At 32.9% G+C, this 19,670-nt stretch overlaps 1 protein-coding gene across 5 annotated transcripts in view; it reads left to right on the forward strand.

Annotated features, from left to right (window-relative positions):
* Positions 1-19,063, forward strand: part of MEMO1 (mediator of cell motility 1) — a 128,727-nt gene extending 109,664 nt beyond the window's left edge. For 4 of the 5 annotated variants that reach the window (XM_060169192.1, XM_060169193.1, XM_060169194.1 and 1 more), the window contains 3 exons: positions 7,040-7,116; positions 16,934-17,038; positions 18,387-19,063. In XM_060169192.1, coding sequence (XP_060025175.1) covers positions 7,040-7,116; positions 16,934-17,038; positions 18,387-18,518 — 314 coding nt within the window. In that variant the 3' untranslated portion in view covers positions 18,519-19,063. Of the gene's footprint in view, positions 1-3,680; positions 3,981-7,039; positions 7,117-16,933; positions 17,039-18,386 lie in introns of those variants that run through there. The other variant, XR_009544104.1, reaches the window with a different exon arrangement.
* The last annotated feature ends 607 nt before the right edge of the window (positions 19,064-19,670 follow it).

Raw genomic sequence — 19,670 nt, forward strand, 5'->3', positions numbered from 1 at the left:
CCCAGGAGACATTTGGAAATGCCTAGAGACATTTGGAAATGCCTAGAGACATTTTTGGTCATCACAGCTGGGGTGGGGAAGGAGGTGGGGATGCTATTGGCATCTAAGGAGTAGAGTCCAGGAAAGCTGTTAAATAAACATCCTACAATGCACAGGACAGCCCCCCACATCAAAGCATTATCCTGCCCCAAATGTTGATAGTGCTCAGGTTGGAAGCCCTGGATTAGGGTATGCATGTAGCTCTGCTACCTTGTCAAACTCATTAAGAGGCTCTCAGGGTTCTTTAATAATGAATTCTATTTGCTAGTTGGTTTGCTACCTTTGGCAGAAGTTATTTTTTATGGATATAAGTATATTACTTAGATCTGAGTAGGTAGATGCTTGAAAGAGTTCTTTTCTTGGGAACTTTGAAGTTTAGTAATAAAACTAGGGAGTATCATTATTGAAAAAAAGGCTATTTTACTTAGTGTTATGAATTTGTGTTGATAATAAAGCATGTTTTAGAAATTAAAAGCTCCTGAAGCATGTGTTCCCTCCCTCTTCACTTTTAATTAAGGCTCTTATGAATCATTTAAAATCACTTTTATGATTTGAATAATTCACTCCCCTGATAGTGTTCTTCAGGGCCCTCCCTCAAGTTTGGCAGCACGTACAACCACAGCATAAATCCACATAAAACATGAGTAGATGTTTTAATATTGCTCTTTTATGTGGACTCATCCTTTTTACCTCATTGATGATTATAAAGCAAATCCTAAGCCACTACTATATTTAAGTAGAATGTTGAGAGAGAAAGATGAATTTTGTCTTATATTCTATCTAGGTCCTCAGAAAATTATTTAGGCCATTTGATCTCCTGATTTCTTGAAAATTTTGGAATTTAAATTGCAAGATAGAATTTTTTGGTGATAATTACAAAAAAGAACTCAAAATTTCCAGAGGTTGATGATTGTTAGCTATGGGAATCATCTAGAGACTAGAACATATTTATATTTACATTTGGTGATTAAGTAATGGAACTTTTTCAAGTGTTTATTTTTTCAGTATCACTATCACTAACAATACTCATTAAGTGCTTACTTTGTACTTATGGAAAGCACTGTACTAATTCTTGTTAGGAAATTTGATGGAGGTTTGGGAGTAAGTGGAAAGAGTTACATGGACACTATTCCAAAATTGGTAGACTTCTTTCTACAATAGTAATAGTAGCTGTCATTCTTGTAAAATAAGCTTCATTTTCTATTTTATATGCCTGTTGAAATAATATGAATCATTGGCTAGTTATGGGTTAAACTGTGGTTACTTAGAAATTGTTTCGTATTTTTCAAATTCATGCTTTAGTGGCATTGGTCATCTTTCCTAAATTAATGAGGGGTATATTTCCATCTCAAAAGTCTAGCTTTTTCTCATGACAATAATACTTAGTAGTTTCTTCTTGTTTTAAAGATGCTGTGCAGATTGATCTTACCATACTAAATAATGATGACACTGAATTCTAAGTCATTTCACAGGAAGGATTCATTTCCTCAAGTACTCAGAGATCTTAGAAGTTTCATTGAGTTATGCTCTTAACACACTCCACATTTCTGAATAGCTGGTTTTTGAAGAAAAATCACTTAATTGATTATGGTACAGTTGATCAATTACATATATACAGTGGAATTTTTTTGTTTTTGTTGAACAATAGAGTACTGGCAGTGACGACATCTTTCATCTCCAGTGGTCATTTCTCTTTATATAATATAATGTCCAGCTTCTGTGGAAAATAAAATGAGAAACTTGATGATAGAGACAGTTAGGAGACCTATATGTGTGTAACTGGAAGGATTTTGCCTTTGTCAACCTTATTTGTTAGCCAATGTCCATTATAAGAATGACTTTTTTTTTAAGGGTATTTTACTTTAAAGATGTTCATCTTTCAGATACCATTTAGCTCTTATTTAGACTTGAAAGAGATATTAGAGAAAAAATAGAAAGATTAAAATACTCTCAATTTTTCTTTTTGGGTGAGAGAAGCAAAGGGAGAGTTGGGAACCTAGATTCTATTGTGCCCTGTCTTTCTATCCCCTCACTTGAATCACCCTGCCAACCCCCTGCGTTTCAATTCCTGCGTTTTATTTGATCATTAGGGAGTCCAATAGGATGATGTTTCCCTGGTAATGTTTTAATGATCCCACCTCTTTTCACCTTTCCTACTACTACCAGGAAGAGTGGCATACACTTGCTGCTAGTATTTGACTTTTACCATGGTGAAGTAATATTGTCCCCATACTTTGTGTACTTACCAAGTTCCACATCCTAGAGGATGGCTCCGTTTAAGAGGATTTTGTCTGGGCCTATTTTAGTTTTTCTAGTTAGTAGAATTTTTATTCTATTTTCCTGAGTTTCATTTTTGCTCTTTTCCGTATATACTGTTAATATTTGTGTTTTCCTGATCACCCTGAACTTTATACTTCCAAATTTAGATTACTGACAACTTTCATTAACATAACTTTCAGTTAACTTCTAAGAAGTTTCTGAATGAAACTGGACCTAACAGAAATTGATTCTTTAAAAGTGGGTTCATGCTTCTATTTAATTTTCTTTTTAAATGGTAGTTTTAAGTTCAAATCAGTTTCAGTAAATTTATTTGGTAGATGTTAATGATAAATTATATTATTTTGTTAAAATATGAATAGAGTTTACACTACAGTCACTTCAGCAGTTTTGGATTTTTATCTATAAACTTATATTTGTCTAGGTTTACGTAATTTCTTTTTTATAAATATGTGCCACTTATTAAAATTGGCATTCTCCTTCAATGTTTATGAAATTTATATCTTTATTCAGAATTCTAGTTTAATATATATTAACACGTGATTATTCATGCATACTCTTCTTCCTTTCTGTTGTTAGTCTCTTGGGTCTGAGGGTATTACTATTTTCTAAATATTTAAATTGGTTTGAGTGTAAGCTAGCTAATTCCTGAAATATATCTTATTCAGGCTTTCACATTTGTCTTCTCAAATACTGGTACATACTGATTTCACATATTTAGGGTTTTAATCTTTTACAAGTTTGAGATAAAGCCAATAATTTTACATTATAACTAAGACTTCAGAATGAAAGGACTATAGTGTTTTGCTTATGAAAATGATTACCTTATTTGAGATACTTAGATAATATTTTCTTTGTGAAGTACATTTTTTCTTTGGTAGTGACGTCAATTATGAGTGTCCCCAGTTTAGATCCTTAGTGTACTGTGGTTTAATAGTCTATCTCACAGGTTGTTGTGAGGTTTAACTCAAATATTTGAAAACGTTTTAACATATAAACATAAAGTGATTAAGTAAATGTATAACAGTACAGTTTTTACTGGACATAAGTCTGGTAGTCTGTCTTACTGACTGATCTTTTGGGGGCTTTATTGAACAACTTTCCAAGCTCATGTTTGTTTCTGCAATCTAGTGTATAGCTTAATGTTGAGGTATTTAATATTTTTTTTACTTTTTGTTTTGAGGTAATTCAAAAGTAGTGTTGGTTCTTGTACCATTCATTGTTATGTTTGTCCTCATTAGTTGATTGTTGTGTGTTAAACAGACATCCCTGGAGCTTATTTTCCACACTCTGTGAATCCACTCATTAATCACCAGTCACCTTTGGAGATGGGAAAATTACTTACCTGTATTTCTTTTTCTCAGAAAGCGTGCTCTGGAATGGATTCACAAATGAGCTACCCTCCTTCCCTCAAAGAGTAAGGTTTCTGCTTTACAGGATTTTTTTCTTGGGTTATTTTTCCTCTCATCTTTTGAATTTGAAAAGAACTGAGGGAAGGCACCTGAAGAAACTACTGACATACTCACTAGGGGAGTTCCAAAGCTTGTGCTGCCCCTAGGGGCAGTGTCAATGGCTCTTAAAGCTAGAAAGCTCATACTTGGAGTTGAAACAGGGGCTCAAAGAATCCATTTTCCCAGTGTACCTTCTGAAAGGATAAGTTTCAGGTAAGTAATTTTCTCTTACTATGTGATATGCTTTATTCATACTTAATATAAAAGTTCACAAGTCCAGTTCTCCAGGCACATAGGCAACTATATTTGTTCAGTTTAGATGCATAAACTTAACTGAATGTTAGAAATATTGTAAAACAAAACTCATGAGGTACATGAAATCATAATATATTTTAAATGAACAATAAATACTTAAAATTGCATTTATGATCAGTGTATTGCACTAGGATTGTCTTTTTTATTTCTTGTTAAATAAAATTTTGACAAACTTTTTTTTTTAATTAGAAACAAAAAAATCTTTTGAACTCAAATTCCAAGTAGTATTTAACTGAACTTGTATGTGTGTGTACTCATGTGCACACACATATATTCATACATATGTATGTATATACATTTAGGCTAGGATGATGGCAACTATTTACTTCAAATAAGATGCTTTCTTTAAGTATATTGACCAGAATGTAGTAATTTTGAAAAGTAATTTTGAAATGTTTGTATAATTAAAAACAATGATCGTAAGACAATTTGAGCTATCATAAGTAGGATACTTTTTTCAGTGTAGTAGCTTAGTAGTGTAAATTTAGCTTCTTAACTGATAAATCCTTTAACACTTATCAAATATTTCTACTCAGTTCTTCAGCTACTAAATGGGAGGTGGCTACTAAAGAATAGCAAAAAGTAGATAGCAAAATATTAAACATTTGCTCATTGATTTTCTGTGTATATTTTCATTCTTATTAAATCACATGTTGATTTAGTATTTTAACTTACTTTAAACATTCTATGTACTTCTCTCTTACTTCAGAAGTAGTTTTTAAGTGAAAGTTACATTGAAAATGGTCCATATGAACAAGACCGAGTTTTAAAATATAGTTACACTTCTGACTTATGATTAAGGCAGGTTTGACCAACTTCAGCGTTTGAAACAGCGGCTCTGAACTTGGAAATAAATAGAAAGGACTTTCGAATAGTAAATGTCACAAAGTACATGCATTTTTCTTTGCACCTGAGAGTAGCAGTCTTGAGATAAGACAATTATGTCCCAGTCACAGGGATTATTGACAACTAAAACTGACAGCACCAGAAGCAAGAAAAAGAGAATGTGTTAGTATAAACCTGAAGCAGCTCGGGTTCAAAGAATATTCATCTTGATTTCATCCAAGGATATTACTCTTATTACAGTGACAGTGAGTTAGAATTTTCTTGTCTAAGATTATTCTTTTAATTGTTTATTCATTTCACAGAAGATTTGGGGCAGCTTCATCAAAAGAACTTTGAAACAGAAGTAGAAATTTAGTACCAATGAATTGAATCACTAAGTTATTATGACAGACATTACATTTGGCTTTGAATCTTCTGGCAGCCAGCTGACGAATAGGAAAAATAGGGTGAATTATATAGTTCCTGTTGTTAGCTAGGAGGAAGTACATATATTCTTTAAAGAAAAACAAAGCTATACTTAACTCTAAATTTTGTAAGAAATGTCTGATGAATTATTTAATATAGGGGTACTCAGTGATAGAATTGTCACTGTTTAAGAATTTTTTTAGTGCAAGGACTGTAATGAATCTGATAGTTATAGCAACATGCAGTAATCTCCAGTGTTTACCAGAAAAGGTTGTTATATTCAGAATGCAGGTAATTGTCTCAGAACCCTATTGCTTGATTATAGGATATCATGAATTTTAAGATGAAATATTTATTTAATAGTGGCGCTGGGCAGGGGGTGCAGGGAAATAAGAACTGCCACATTGAGTAGCTGTGCATGTTAATGTATGTGAAAAGTTAATATGTGAAAGTAAAGGAAATATGGTATATTGTAGAAAGGTGACCATCAGAGATGATTAGCATCAACAAGTTAATGAAATGTTAAGAACTGTGATGTGTAGTTTCTCTAAAAAAGGACATCAAAAGAGTGTTATAATTTTACATGTCTCATTATTTATAAGGTGATTTTTTTAGTGAGATAAACAGAAAACTTAAAAATCATAATTATCCAGCCAAAGAAACCCGCCTCCTCAGATGGGAGGATAATAATTGGATATGTGAACTTCGCTGTAAAATTGAAGCACAAGATGCATAGTATGTGTGTGTATGATTAGTGTACTCTGATACCTTCAAAATTGCGTTTTGGTGAATCTTTAAAAATAAAGAATATAAAAGTAATGAGTTCTTGGAAATAAAGGCATTGCTGAAAAATAGGTTTAGATATATCTGAAATACAACATAATCAGTTGAATAATAATATGTAATTAATTATGAATATGTTTAACTTTTGGCTTTTCTTTGACTATAGTAGGAAGCAAATTTTATTTCCTGAGCCTTTTGTTTTCTACCTTCTTTTTAAACTTCTTCCATTTTACCCTCTCTGTTCTTTGGAGAATAGCTAAACATTGAATGTCCTGTGCTTGTACCTTTGTTGAGATTTTATTGTCAGAGTAGGACTATTTGTTATATTTATACTTCTGTGTATCCTACTTAAAGGCACTTGTATTGATCCTTTTCCAAGTAGAAAATTGTGCAAAAATGAGATAAATTTTTAAAATCTAGGTCATAAAAATTATACAAGCCACATATATCTCTGACCTACTTTTTTTCTTTCTTTTCTGTAGTAGAGATTAAATCTTTGCATTTGTACAACAAAAGCTAAGCTTTCATTGATTTGTTAAATTGAGATAGTTTCCTTAAGCCAAATTTTCTTGAATCATATTCTTGGCGTTTACTTTCCATTATAGACCTATATAATATGTTTAACAATGCTTCTAACTTTTAAACTGTTTGTTTCAATAGTCTTTTGTATTGCTCGTGACTTTAAGGTTTTACAGTTTGAAATAGTTTTTAACATCATGAAACACTGGTGATATATCATTTCTTTATTACCTTCCCAAATATGCCTTTTATTTTTATGTACAAGGGCTCTTGGGAATGATTCTCTCAGAGGCTTAAGCTGTGCTTTGCCTTCCATGAGAACTGAAATTATTTGGTAAGCGCTTGCTTTCTTTTTAGCTTCTAATTTTTCCCTATTTTATTTTGTACATGATATTTGTTTCAAGGTCAAAGGTTCCGTTACAGTTACTATGATGAATCCCAGGGGGAGATTTATAGATCCATTGAACATCTAGATAAAATGGTAAGTCCTTCAGGTGTGGGGTTTTACTGCTCTAAGATTTTTTCTTTAATTTCAGATTAGTGATTCAAGACTTAATATGTTAAAATATACAATGGGCTAATAATTCTTTCCCTATCTTTAACTAAATGTGCAATATATATTTTGTAGTCATGTGATATTGATTATAAAAATAATCCCTGTTCTATTAGTAGAAATTTCCTTCATCTTAATTTTATTTGATTAATTACACCTTGAATAATTAGATACAGATTTTTAGATACTATTTGAGGAATGTCTTAGTTTTAGGGACAATGGGATACTAATTCCATTACTTACTGTTAAGCAGAAACAACCATAACAAATTCTAAGTTTATTTTATTATTTAGTTATATTTTTTGGCCATTTGGGTTTTTCTTAAATGGAATTTTAATTTGTTTTAAATTAGAATTTTAAAGCATTATTGTATTCTTAACTAGTCCAGGAGTTGAATCTAGCAGATATATCACTAATTCTCTCTGACCTTCAATAGATCGTTTCAATTTTCTAGTCTTCAATTTGTCATCTCTAAGATGAGAGACTTGGAGAGGCTTGGTCTCTAAATTGTCTTTAAACTCCACCAGCCTTTAAGTCTGTAATCTGTTAAAGTTAAAGTCAACTTTACCAGTGTGTGAAAAGCTTTATGTATATGTTTTAGTATAAAAATATTTAGTCTAAAGTAGATAAAACATTTTACTAAGGAATCTGGATCTGAAACTATAAGTAGATTATATTGAGTAGTATTATTTTATTAAAAGTCAAATGGAATGAATGCAGTTACTTAGGAGATTTTATCATACAAAATAGTTACTTAGGAGATTTTATCATATTTAAATTTATTCTGTTACTTTAAATCCAATTATGGCCTAATGCTTTTACCTTTGGAATTTTGTTTGGATTTTAATTCACTGACTTTTGTTTTTTTTTTTGGCTTTATTATGTTGCCATTTCAGTCAGTTAATTCTTTTCTGGCTATTATTCTAATCTTATTTTTCTGAGGTTTAGTTCTTAGTTGCCTCAGAAAACTTTCTGGTTCTATATCATTTATTTTCTTCATATAGCAAATGGTTAATGAGTATCCACTGTGTGTCTGGTACTATGTGAAGTATTGAAGATACTAAGAAGAGAAAACATGATCTCCCACTTAATGGATCTTACAGTCTAATCATCGAACAAATTTAGAAAGAAGCTGTTACAATATAGAGATATAAGATATTTATGAGGCAGTGTGGAAACACTGGTCTCCTTACTATTTCTTGATAATGCCATATGTGTGCCTAGCTTAGGGCTTTTGCCCTCTTTGCACTGGACTGTCTCACTTACTTTATGGCTTTGCTCCGTTTTCACCTTCCCAATGAGGCCTACTGACCACCGTATTTTTTTTTTTTTGCTGTACGCGGGCCTCTCACTGTTGTGGCCTCTCCTGTTGCGGAGCACAGGCTCCGGATGCGCAGGCTCAGCGGCCATGGCTCACGGGCCCAGCCGCTCCGCGGCATGTGGGATCTTCCCAGACCGGGGCACGAACCCGTGTCCCCTGAATCGTCAGGCGGACTCGCAACCACTACGCCACCAGGGAAGCCCTGACCACCGTATTTAATTTGACATCTTACACTCCACCCTTTCAGCATTCCCAGTCCACCTTACCGAGTTCCACTTTTTCTTCTAAGAAACCGAATATTTTACTTATTTATTACATAAGGATATTTGTTTTGTTCACTAATGTATCCAAGTGCTTAGAATAGCAATTGGAACATAAGTAGGTGCTCAACAAATACTTTTCAAATGAATGAATTGGTGACTATAATCTTCCTATATACATAATTGAGTTAAATGAATACCCTAAGTGTACTCTGAGAAAGAAATAAAAGGAAAGTAATTTATAATATATTAATATATATTTAATAATGTAAATGCTCAGGCACCAACTGTACTAAAAGAGACAATGAAGTAGTTAGATGCTTACACATAGTATCTTTAATATAACAGCCACATACAAACAGTTGTTTATATTTGTCTTACATTTACCAAGTTACGTTGGTGGGTGACTTGATTTTCCAAAATGGTGAACATTTCTTGGCAAAACTGTAAACTAAACAAAGTACGGTCTTCCCTCACTTTATATGATAGTTTGTTCCTGGGAAATCTATTGTATATTAAAATCATGCAAAACTTCTTTGGGTTTGTATGTAAAATGGCGTTAGAGTGTAGATAATTATAAGCAGGTTTTTCGCATACATGGACATGTGAAAGTGTTATAGGATGAGAACAGTTCTTTCTGTGTGGGACTGTCCTGTATTGCAGGACAGTCAGCATCCCTGGATTCCATCTACCAAATCCCCTGACAGTATCTTCTAGTTATTGGCACAACCCAGAAATGTGCCCACAATTTTCCATTATGCCCCTGTGGTGAACAGTTATTCTGTGACCTTACCCTGCTTTATTTTTCTTCTTAGTACTTATTACTGTGTGACTTATTATTTGTTGATTTGTTGATGAAAACTTGCCCTATTAGATTATAAGCTTCGTGAGATCAGGATCTTTGTCCATTTTGTATCAGCCTGTTTGTGGTACTCAGTATATGTATTTGTTAAATTAATGGATGAGTGGATGGGAGAGTAGTGAGAAATTAGGCTAGAGAATCTAGAACAGGCTGTTTAAAGGATATCTAATAGGAAAGTGATAAAATCAGATTGTATGTGAATAGATCGTATAGTTACAGTGCAGCAAATGGGTTGGAGGGATGCCAGAGGAGAAATGAGTAGACTAGTTTGATAATCCAAGTGAGACATGGTAATTTAGACAGTGGATGGGTTGGTGATGGTGGAAGAGAGGGACAGAGTGGATGTATCCAGTATATTTTAGAGACAAATTGATGATAGAACTTGGAGATCAATTGAACTTGGAGGGGAAGGAAGTATCAAGGATAATTCCTTCTAAAAACTACAACAAACTAGTGAATATAACAAAAAAGAAGCAGACTCACAGATTTAGAGAACAAACTAGTGGTTACCAGTGGGGAGGGGGGAGGGGCAACATGGAGGTGAGGGAGTGGGAGGTACAAACTATTGAGTGTAAGATAGGCTACAAGGATGTATCATACAACATGGGGAGTAAAGCCAGTATTTTGTAATAATTGTAAATGGAATGTAACCTTTAACAATTTATAAAAATTAAAAAAGTAAAAAAGGATGTTTCCTAGATATCTGGCTTATGCTGCTGGTTAAGTCTTGGTTCCGTTCTCTTAAGTCGGAAGCACAAGAAGATAGGACTAGATTTTTTACGAGGTAGGGTGATCATAAATTGTATTAGGATATTTGCTATTGCTTTTAAGGCATCCAAGTGGAGATGTCAACCAAGTAGGCATTTGGATTTTCTTTTCACCAGTTTTTTTTTTTTTTTTTTTTTTTGCGGTACGCGGGCCTCTTACTGTTGTGGCCTCTCCCGTTGCAGAGCGCAGGCTCCGGACGCGCAGGCTCAGCGGCCATGGCTCACGGGCCCAGCTGCTCCGCGGCACGTGGGATCTTCCCAGACCGGGGCACGAACCCGTGTCCCCTGCATCGGCAGGCGGACTCTCAACCACTGCGCCACCAGGGAAGCCCTCACCAGTTATTTTTGAGTGCATTTACAGTTCTAGGCACTGGTGGAGATATGGCAGTAAACAAGCCAACTTGCTCTCACGGACATTTTATTCTAATGGGAGGAGATACATTTTTTTTTTTTATGTTAAGGATATTGTATAGAAGTTAGTTTCTAATAGTGATGTGTGCTATGCAGAAAATATTAAAAGGGTTTTTAAACAGTATATAATTCTAGGCTGCTTTAGATTGAATGATTGGAGAAGGACTTCCTGAGAAGGAATATTAAATTGAGATATAAATAAGAAGGAGCAAACCAAGTTAAGATTAGAGGGAAGAGCATTCTAGACAGAACTGCCATTGCAAAAACTTTATGATGGGAAAGAGGCTAGTGTGTTAGAAGAATGGGAAAAAGGTCAGGGTTGTAGGAATATAGTAGATAGGGGTTAGAGTGACACAGCTCTGGTAAGAGAGGTGGGCAGGGATCAGATAATGTAGGGCTTTATAGTCCAGGGTAAGAAATTTATGTGAATACAGTGGGAAGTGAAATGATGTAGTAATGAAATAATTATTTTAAAAGTCGGTCTGGCGGTTGTGTAGAGAATAGATTCTACAAGAGGGTCAGGGATAGTAACAGTGGGCATTGGCAGGAGTTTAGGGGAGAGAAGATAGTAATTTGGACTGGGGTGGTAGTAGTGGAGATAGAAAGAAGTTCATAGATTTGAGTTCTTGTATTCAACAGGGCTTTGCTAATGGATTGACTATATTGGTTTGGAGCTCAGAGAAGAGGTCTGGAGTAAGTTTGGGCATTCTCAACAGGTAGATGGTAATCAAAGCCAGGGCAGAGATAAGGTTGTCTACTATAGTAATCCTCAACCCCATCTTTACAACTGAAATCACTTGTGGAACTTTTTCAAAATAGACCTGCCCATACCCACCCCTGGATATCCACTTTCAGTAATATGGAGAGAGTCCCAACAACTTTATTCCAGAATAGCTTCGTAGGTGAGTTTGAGCTAGCCTATTATGGCCCCTGATCTGTTGAAGTAGAAGAAAATTTCCTATTCATCTTCTTTCCCTTTGTTTTCTACTCAGCTCTTTAAATCATTTGTAAACTTTAATCAGGCAACATTTAATTTTGCAAATTTGTAAATCAGTGAATTATTGAGTATTTGCTTCATATTAATATGCTTGAATTTAGTATTTGATGTAACATTTGACTTGAACTTGATTTTTGTGGTCCGTTTATTGAAACATTTCTATTTATATATAGAATTTTTTTATAATATATAGAATTTTTAAAGGGGTCTAAAATGGTCTGTTCTTTTATTAGCATGCTATTAATTCAAGTTATAAGTCCATTCTGGGAGTTAGAATAAATGGATTAAAATAATAAGCATGGTTAGGTCTGTACATATACTAATGTATATATGGTTTTAGTATATGTACACTCACTATTAGGCAGACTCTTATACAATGTGTTTTCTTAATTGGTTTATATAACCAAATGGTGAATATCCCACTGTATATTGCTTTTCACAAGTGTCATTTTATGTTGTAAATAATTTCTTTCATTTCAGAATTAATATCTTAGTTGCTATATACAATCTTTTCAGAGCAAAATATAGTAGGATGCTTCTCTGTACAAGTATTGCAAAAATGTTAGCAATTCTGAATTGTAATTATACGTTTGGAAAGTTTGATAGAGTGAAAAGATTATTTTTAAGTATAAAATTTTAGATTTAATTTTTAAATATTATTATGTTAATTAAGTTTTGGTCCCTTTTTTGTTATCAGAAAAGTCTTATTAAATATAGTTATTAAAATGCTAGAAAATAATTGAAAGTTTTTAGTTTCCAAAAGAAAAACTGCTAATTCTTTTTTTTTTTTTTTGGCAAAAATTTTATGTCCAGCATTTGAATATCTTGGAAGTTAATTATGTGAAGAAAACGCATAAGGAAGGAAGAATGAATTGGAAAACAAACAATCTTCCAAATGTTGTATTTGGGAGAAAATAACTAGTTATAAGAGATATAGATTCTGAAAGTCTTAAAATATTACTGACTACTGACCATGTTTTTTGGAAATTAGTACTTTGCAATTTCAGTAATTATAGTGACCAAAGCAGAACATATTTTAAGATGTTGATTTTTGTGAACCTTTTAGATCACATACTGGAAACATTAGCCACATTTATACATATTTTATATATATTACATGACCACAGGTTATTTTTTCCGTACTACTTTTGATATAGACCAGTGTTTCTATGGCTGTTGGCATACTATTTATGATTTGGCAGAGAGAATCTGAAAATGTCATTGTAGTCAGCTTTGTAACTTCTTTTCCTTCCAAATTTACTAGTAGTCACTTTGTTTACTTTGAACTTCAACTTCTTTTCTTCCTTTTACTCTTCTGAAAGTGAAATTGTTCATGTTTGTCCACTCGTACTTCTTTCTCTTGAACTTAGGCCAGTAGTTTAGTTTCTTTAGTAGTCTTTAGTCGGTTTTACAGCATCATCTTTAAGGTAGCTATTTATTAGTACACTGGTTCTTAGCACTGCTGTATTTAGGGTGATTTCTTTTTTCCATAAAATTTCTTTCTAATGAAGATTTTATCTTGATACCTCTTAAAGAAACTAGAATATTTCCTTTTCCTACCTCATCTTCCTAAATGTGTACCCATCTCTTCAACATAAATGTGTATCCTTATTTTAAAAAATAAGGCCACAGTCCTAATGATTTGATAATATGGTTTTAATTATCTGTTAATAATTGATAGACATGATTCTAGTTCTTATTTCTCAAAGACTTCTAAAAATGTTTTGCTACTCTTTTGTGTGTGTTACTTTAGATTACATCTAGGTGATAGTATTTAAAATTAAATAAAATTTAAATTAAATAATTTGTTATATATAGATAAACTTTTAAAAAGGGAAGACCTTTGTTGTTGAGTCTTGAATTTGCAGCTCTGTTAAATAGGCAGTTAAAACTGCCTATTAGGTTTGGGATTACCATTTAGGATTTGACAATACAAGCTTTCACTCATTACTTGGAGAGAGTCAGCACAATGATAGATTCCCTCCGCCCTTCTTCCCCTCAAGGTAGGGAGTTAGCTTTCAGTCTGAGAATTTCTTGCTGAAACTGTTAAAATTCCTCAGAAACCCGTACTGTGATGGATAGGCTCTTGGTGTTTATAATGTCTGTTTGTATCTTAGAGCTGAATGGGTAGTGACCCACTTCACTGCTTCATATTAGATTAAGTTCATATGAACAAACTCTCAATATACCAGGCCCTAGGCAAGCTTTCTATCACCTGGACTTTAGATTTACTGATCATATCTTCCAGTATGTTAAGAAATCAAAAAGTTCTTTAGGCGTATTTGGGTAGCATTTTTGTTTTTTCATCTTTTTGGAATTTGTGCAGTAGTATCAAACTAGCATTTTTATCTTCTTGGAATTTTGGTAATAGTAATTTCAAAATTGTTTGTATCAAAACATAAATATATACAAAAGCGCTTGTCAGTGTTCTGTGTTAGTTAATGGGTGTCCCAGTTTGCAGTTTTACTAATCATTTTTGCTGTTGTTTGCAAACTTCATGAATTTTCCACTTGGAGAGGTTCACTCATGAGAAGTGCCTTAATTTTTCTCTCTATCCCTCCTTTATAAAAAGGCATCTCTTTATTTTTATATAAATTTTTTTTTTTACTTTTGGCTGCATTGGGTCTTTGTTGCGGTGCGCAGGCTTCTCATTGCAGTGGTTTCTCTTGTTGAGGAGCACGGGCTTTAGGTGCGTGGGCTTCAGTAGTTGTGGCACGTGGGCTCCGTAGTTGTGGCTCGCGGGCTCTAGAGTGCAGGCTCAGTAGTTGTGGCACACGGGCTTAGTTGCTCCGCGGCATGTGGGATCTTCCCGGACCAGGGCTCGAACCTGTGTCCCCTGCATTAGCAGGAGGATTCTTAACCACTGCACCACCAGGGAAGTCCCAAAAAGGCATACCTCTTAACTGTCATATTTGTCAGAGAATTGAGTATAATGGAATTGATTCTTGCCCTGGTAGGTACATAGCACACTTCAGGAAATTAAAATTTTAAATGTAATACCTTAACTTCCATCACCTGAATTTTTTACTTTGTGTTGTAATTTAACCATTATATCTTCATTTTTAACACTTTATTTATTTACACTTCTCTACATTTATAATTCTATATTTTCTGTGTGAAATTTCTTGGCCAGTTACTTTTAATTCTTTCTCTTCTACAAATGTGATCATTAGTTTTCTTCTCTTTGAATTACTCATGTAAATATATATAAATGTGATGTTTGTTCACAATGTGCTTTGAGATTTTAGTATTAAAATATACATTTGAACTTCAGTGTTACATGATTTATTAACAAGTGGAATTCTATTTAAGGTAAGCTGTCCTAGACTTCACCCAGGAGCATTGAAAGTTCTTTTATAATATGTATACCAATTGTACCTATGTGAGAGTATTAAAGAATTGTTGGTATGTCTCTTGTTATTCTATATGAAGCAGAGTAAGTCAATGAGAAGCCTAGGATTAGAAATCCAATAGCCTAGGATTAGAAATTTGAGACAAGCTTTTAACCTTTTTTATGCCTTAGTTTCTTCATCTTTAGGGAGTTCTACCTTGATTATGCATAATTATGGAAGAGATTTGTAACCCCATGTCTGCATTACTACTTGGTTTAGAAATATGAGTGATTTTCTACGTACCAGAATTATAATACTAATTGCTTATCTTAGGTTTAACGTTTAAATTAGTTCATATTTCACTCGGTTTGCACCAAATGTCAGTGGAGAATGGTGACCTGTAAGCCTCCTAGTTGACAGGGGAAAACCAACTTAGCCTTAAACACTGGTTGTGGATAAATCTGAGAGTGGCTAATTGATGTGCAAGCAATTGAAAGTTGACTATACACACATACGCTTATCTTTCAGATATATTTGTAGAAAAATATGATAATGTTTATGAAAGACTTGGATATTCTGAAGAAAGATTCTTTATAAAATTAAAATTTGATTTACATACCGCCATTGCAATATTTGTACTGTGTTACCTACTGATGGCTATCATTTTTCAGTTGAGTGTTCATCTGATTACTCTAGGTGATTTTACACTGTGCTTGTTAAAACATGTTGAAATATAATTAAAAAAACACAAAAATGTATCAGTTAATTCCTGAGTTAAACCACCATTTACATTTTTCCCAGAGGATATTAAGCCAGTTTATTAAACACAAATGTAAAGTATTTCACCTGAATAAGAAAACAAGGTAAGGTAGTTGGTGAATGGATGAGTTAGAATCATTGATTTATTTGCTTGATTCAGATGAGTTAAAGTTGCTCTGTATTGATGTATTTTGAGCACATTATTTTGAATGCATTTGCAGAATACAGAATTAAGTATAAACAAGTGTCCAAATGATAGTTATTGTTTCAATAGTAGTCTAAAAATTTTGATTCTCAATGAAAATTTTGAAAGCAAAGCATTCTAGTTGAAGAGATAAAGAACTTTTATTTTTTCCACTTATTTTTAAAGACCCATTTTGCTTAAGCTTTTATCAGTCTTTTATGAGCTTTAAATTGATTAAAATACATTAACTATTTTCTTAGTTCGTGGACTCTTTTTATCACATACCTAAATACTGATAATTCAAAATGCCTTACACACTGTTGATGTTTAAGTATATGTTATGGAAAAAGATAAATTATAATCAGCTCTTGATTATTTATACCAGTGGTATGAGAAGTATAATGGACATTGGAAAAACAGCCATATATCAAATTTAATTTTAGATTTTGTGTGAAAATTTTCACATGTTTACTTGTGTAAATATTATATATGAAAAACATAAAATCATGAAATGTTTGAGGATTTGTGAGCTGAGTGACAACTGGGGAAGGTGGTGTAGAAACATGCCAGGAGGTCAGAGAAAACTGGAGATTAAATGTTTCAGTATGTTTAATATACATACTTAATAAAGTATGTATATTATTGAGAGTTGACTATAATGAGATTATCTTGGATGAATGAATTTGATATTTCACAGAGTTTAATGTTTAATGTATTTTCTTTACTTCTCCTTAATTGAAAAATTATGATTGTTAGCTCTAAGTAACAGTTTTAAAATATAATTAGGAAATAATAAATTGTCTTATTTTCTTTTTCTTTCATTCTTTTTTTTCTCTTCTTCTTTTTTTTTAGGGTATGAGTATTATAGAACAATTAGACCCTGTATCTTTTAGCAATTACTTGAAGAAATACCATAATACTATATGTGGAAGACATCCCATTGGGGTGTTATTAAATGTGAGTATCCTTAGGAAGCCTTGATTTTTTAAAATTTGATCCTATTATGTTTCAAAATGTCTTAATTGTTATCATCTGTCATACCTTATTAGCTTTGATTTTAGATATATAGTCAATTTTCTTTCTAGTTCCTTTAAGATAATTTAAATTTCCATTGTTTTGGTGACTTAAATAAAATTATACATCACTGTATGACAGGTCAATACTTTCTTTTAAATACAGAAAGTTACTTAGAAGAGAAACCCATTTTTTTCTCTTGACTCTGAGCCAATTCCAATATGCTCTTTACAAATATAAACCAAAGTAATGTCTCAAGAAATATGGTCTTACTAATTTTTTGGTTTTATTTAGTGTTCTTGACTTTATAAAAAATAAATGGAAGATTCTGCTCCTGAGTTTTAGATATTCATAATTTAATAAAGCAAGGCAGATGACATGTATATGTTTTTCTACTTATAACAAAAACAATATTTCATTTAAAGACTGGTAAAGAGGCAGAAGTTTTGGTTAGCTGGATTTTCTAAAGAGATAATAACATTAATTTTTTTCCTAATAAAACTGAAATTGAAAGAAAATGAGAGACTCAAAAAGAAGACAGTGTACACTCAGGAATGGTTAGAGGAAGTAATAATGGGTTCATTGTTTGGAGAGGCAGAGAAATACTGGAGTTGGTAATGTAGTCTAGAATAGTCTAGGGTAGGAACCTAAAGGTCTAGTATTACTGTGATTTGAAAAATAGTACATTGTGGATTTTTAGGAAAGGTCTTCTCTTAAGCAGTGTTGATTGACTGGGAGAAAAGCCTGTTAAGGGCTTAAATTGATTTATGAAATTTAAACTAGAATAAGCTATACTAATTTACCAAAGTTTGAATTGGGTCAAATAAAACTTTAGTAAAATAAATGATGAGCCAATTCACAATTAAAGTAAAAACCCTGGTATACCTCTTAGATTTGGTAGTCAATTTATATACATTTAAAATTTCAGACAAAGAAAAGACTCCAACATTTCAAGACGAAAGTGGCCAAGGTTTGGTTTAGAGAATAGAAAGAAAAATACTATGATTTTTAAAATTTTTTATTTATTTATTTTTTAAAGTGCCTTATTAAATACAGGGAGAGGTAGAGTGGAAGATGACTGATATTTATCAAGAAGCTAGATTAGGAGAAGTTCTTTGAGAGAATGAAATAAGGAGTTCTTTCCTTTTCCTATTTAATATGGGGTGACGAGAAATTCAAGAAACTAAGAGAGAGAGAGAGATCTAGGCTTCAAAGTTAAGCTACCAGCACATTCAAAGAGTGCTCACTTTTTTGTGTGATGTCTGTCATAACCAAATTTTTCTTCTTCTAGGCTATCACAGAGCTGCAGAAGAATGGAATGAATATGAGCTTTTCCTTTTTGAATTATGCCCAGTCAAGCCAGTGTCGAAACTGGCAAGACAGTTCAGTGAGTTATGCAGCTGGAGCACTCACGGTTCACTGAAGCTCTGAATCCTCAGGGATGCCACCTGCACATACTCATACTCTGTCCAGGGTCCCAGCCTAACCCTTACCAAGATACTGGTCCTGGTTTGGGGGGATTCTGAAACCTCAAACTAATGGAACTTTCTTTTCTTCTTTTCTAGTAGGTGTAGTCCTTCCTTAATTTCAACTCATTAAAAAAATGCTTTATAGTTTAGAGCAGTGGAAGGAAGGCTGGCATCAAAATATTTTGATCAAAAAAAAAAAAAAGGCAATGTAAAGGCACAGTTGTGGCAGTCAGTTTTTTGAAAGTTAACTTGTAAAGCATTTACCATATCCTAAATTTGCACTCTTTGCAGACTTGTGCACATATACTCCGCTTTCAGAATAGTTTTGCAAATTGTACACAAACAAACAAAAAGGGTGGAAGCTTTTTAATAAAGAAATTGCATTTATAAATGATCTGTATTAGAATATAAAAATCTCCAGTTATAGTCAATTACTACCCGTGTTGTACAACAGATACCTTCTATTTTAGTTGCTAATAAAGGGCTACACAACTCAAAATAGTCTGATTTAAACTTATTGCTCTGTGGTACATATGAAAATTGTTTTTTATTAATTCCATTTCAGAATTTTTATGTTAAAAGTGGTAAACTTTAGCTCTTATGTAAAAATATGTTAGGATGTATTTTTATATTTTACATATTTATGTGATTTTTTTATCACAGATATTAGAATCATATTTTAAAGTTAGCTTTTAAAATTACATACAGTTTGCCTTTTTATGTGTGACATCACTTTGTGTCATTACTGTATTATAACACAATATAAATTCAAGATTGGTAAAGAACATAGGTGTAGTCCTGTAATTCAGAGATAGTGCTTGATAGGCAGTAGTCTGCAAATGAGGAAATACTGAAGAATGTTCTTAGTGGTTTTCAAATCATTGCAGACCATACACTGCTGCTATGCTTTTTTAGTGCTTCAAGCAATTTGACTGTCTTACTTGAATTTTTAGCAAGAAGTCATTAACAGTAACAAAAAACCACTGGATTTTCTTACAGTTCTACAATTTTTTTTGTCATGATTTTTGGTGCGGCTCTTCCAACTAAAATAATGGTATGGTGTTGTATTTCTTCCTTTAGCATAGACCAATCGTAGTCACTTTGGC

Source organism: Lagenorhynchus albirostris, chromosome 13 (genome assembly GCF_949774975.1).
Source record: "Lagenorhynchus albirostris chromosome 13, mLagAlb1.1, whole genome shotgun sequence".
Lineage (NCBI taxonomy): Eukaryota > Metazoa > Chordata > Mammalia > Artiodactyla > Delphinidae > Lagenorhynchus > Lagenorhynchus albirostris.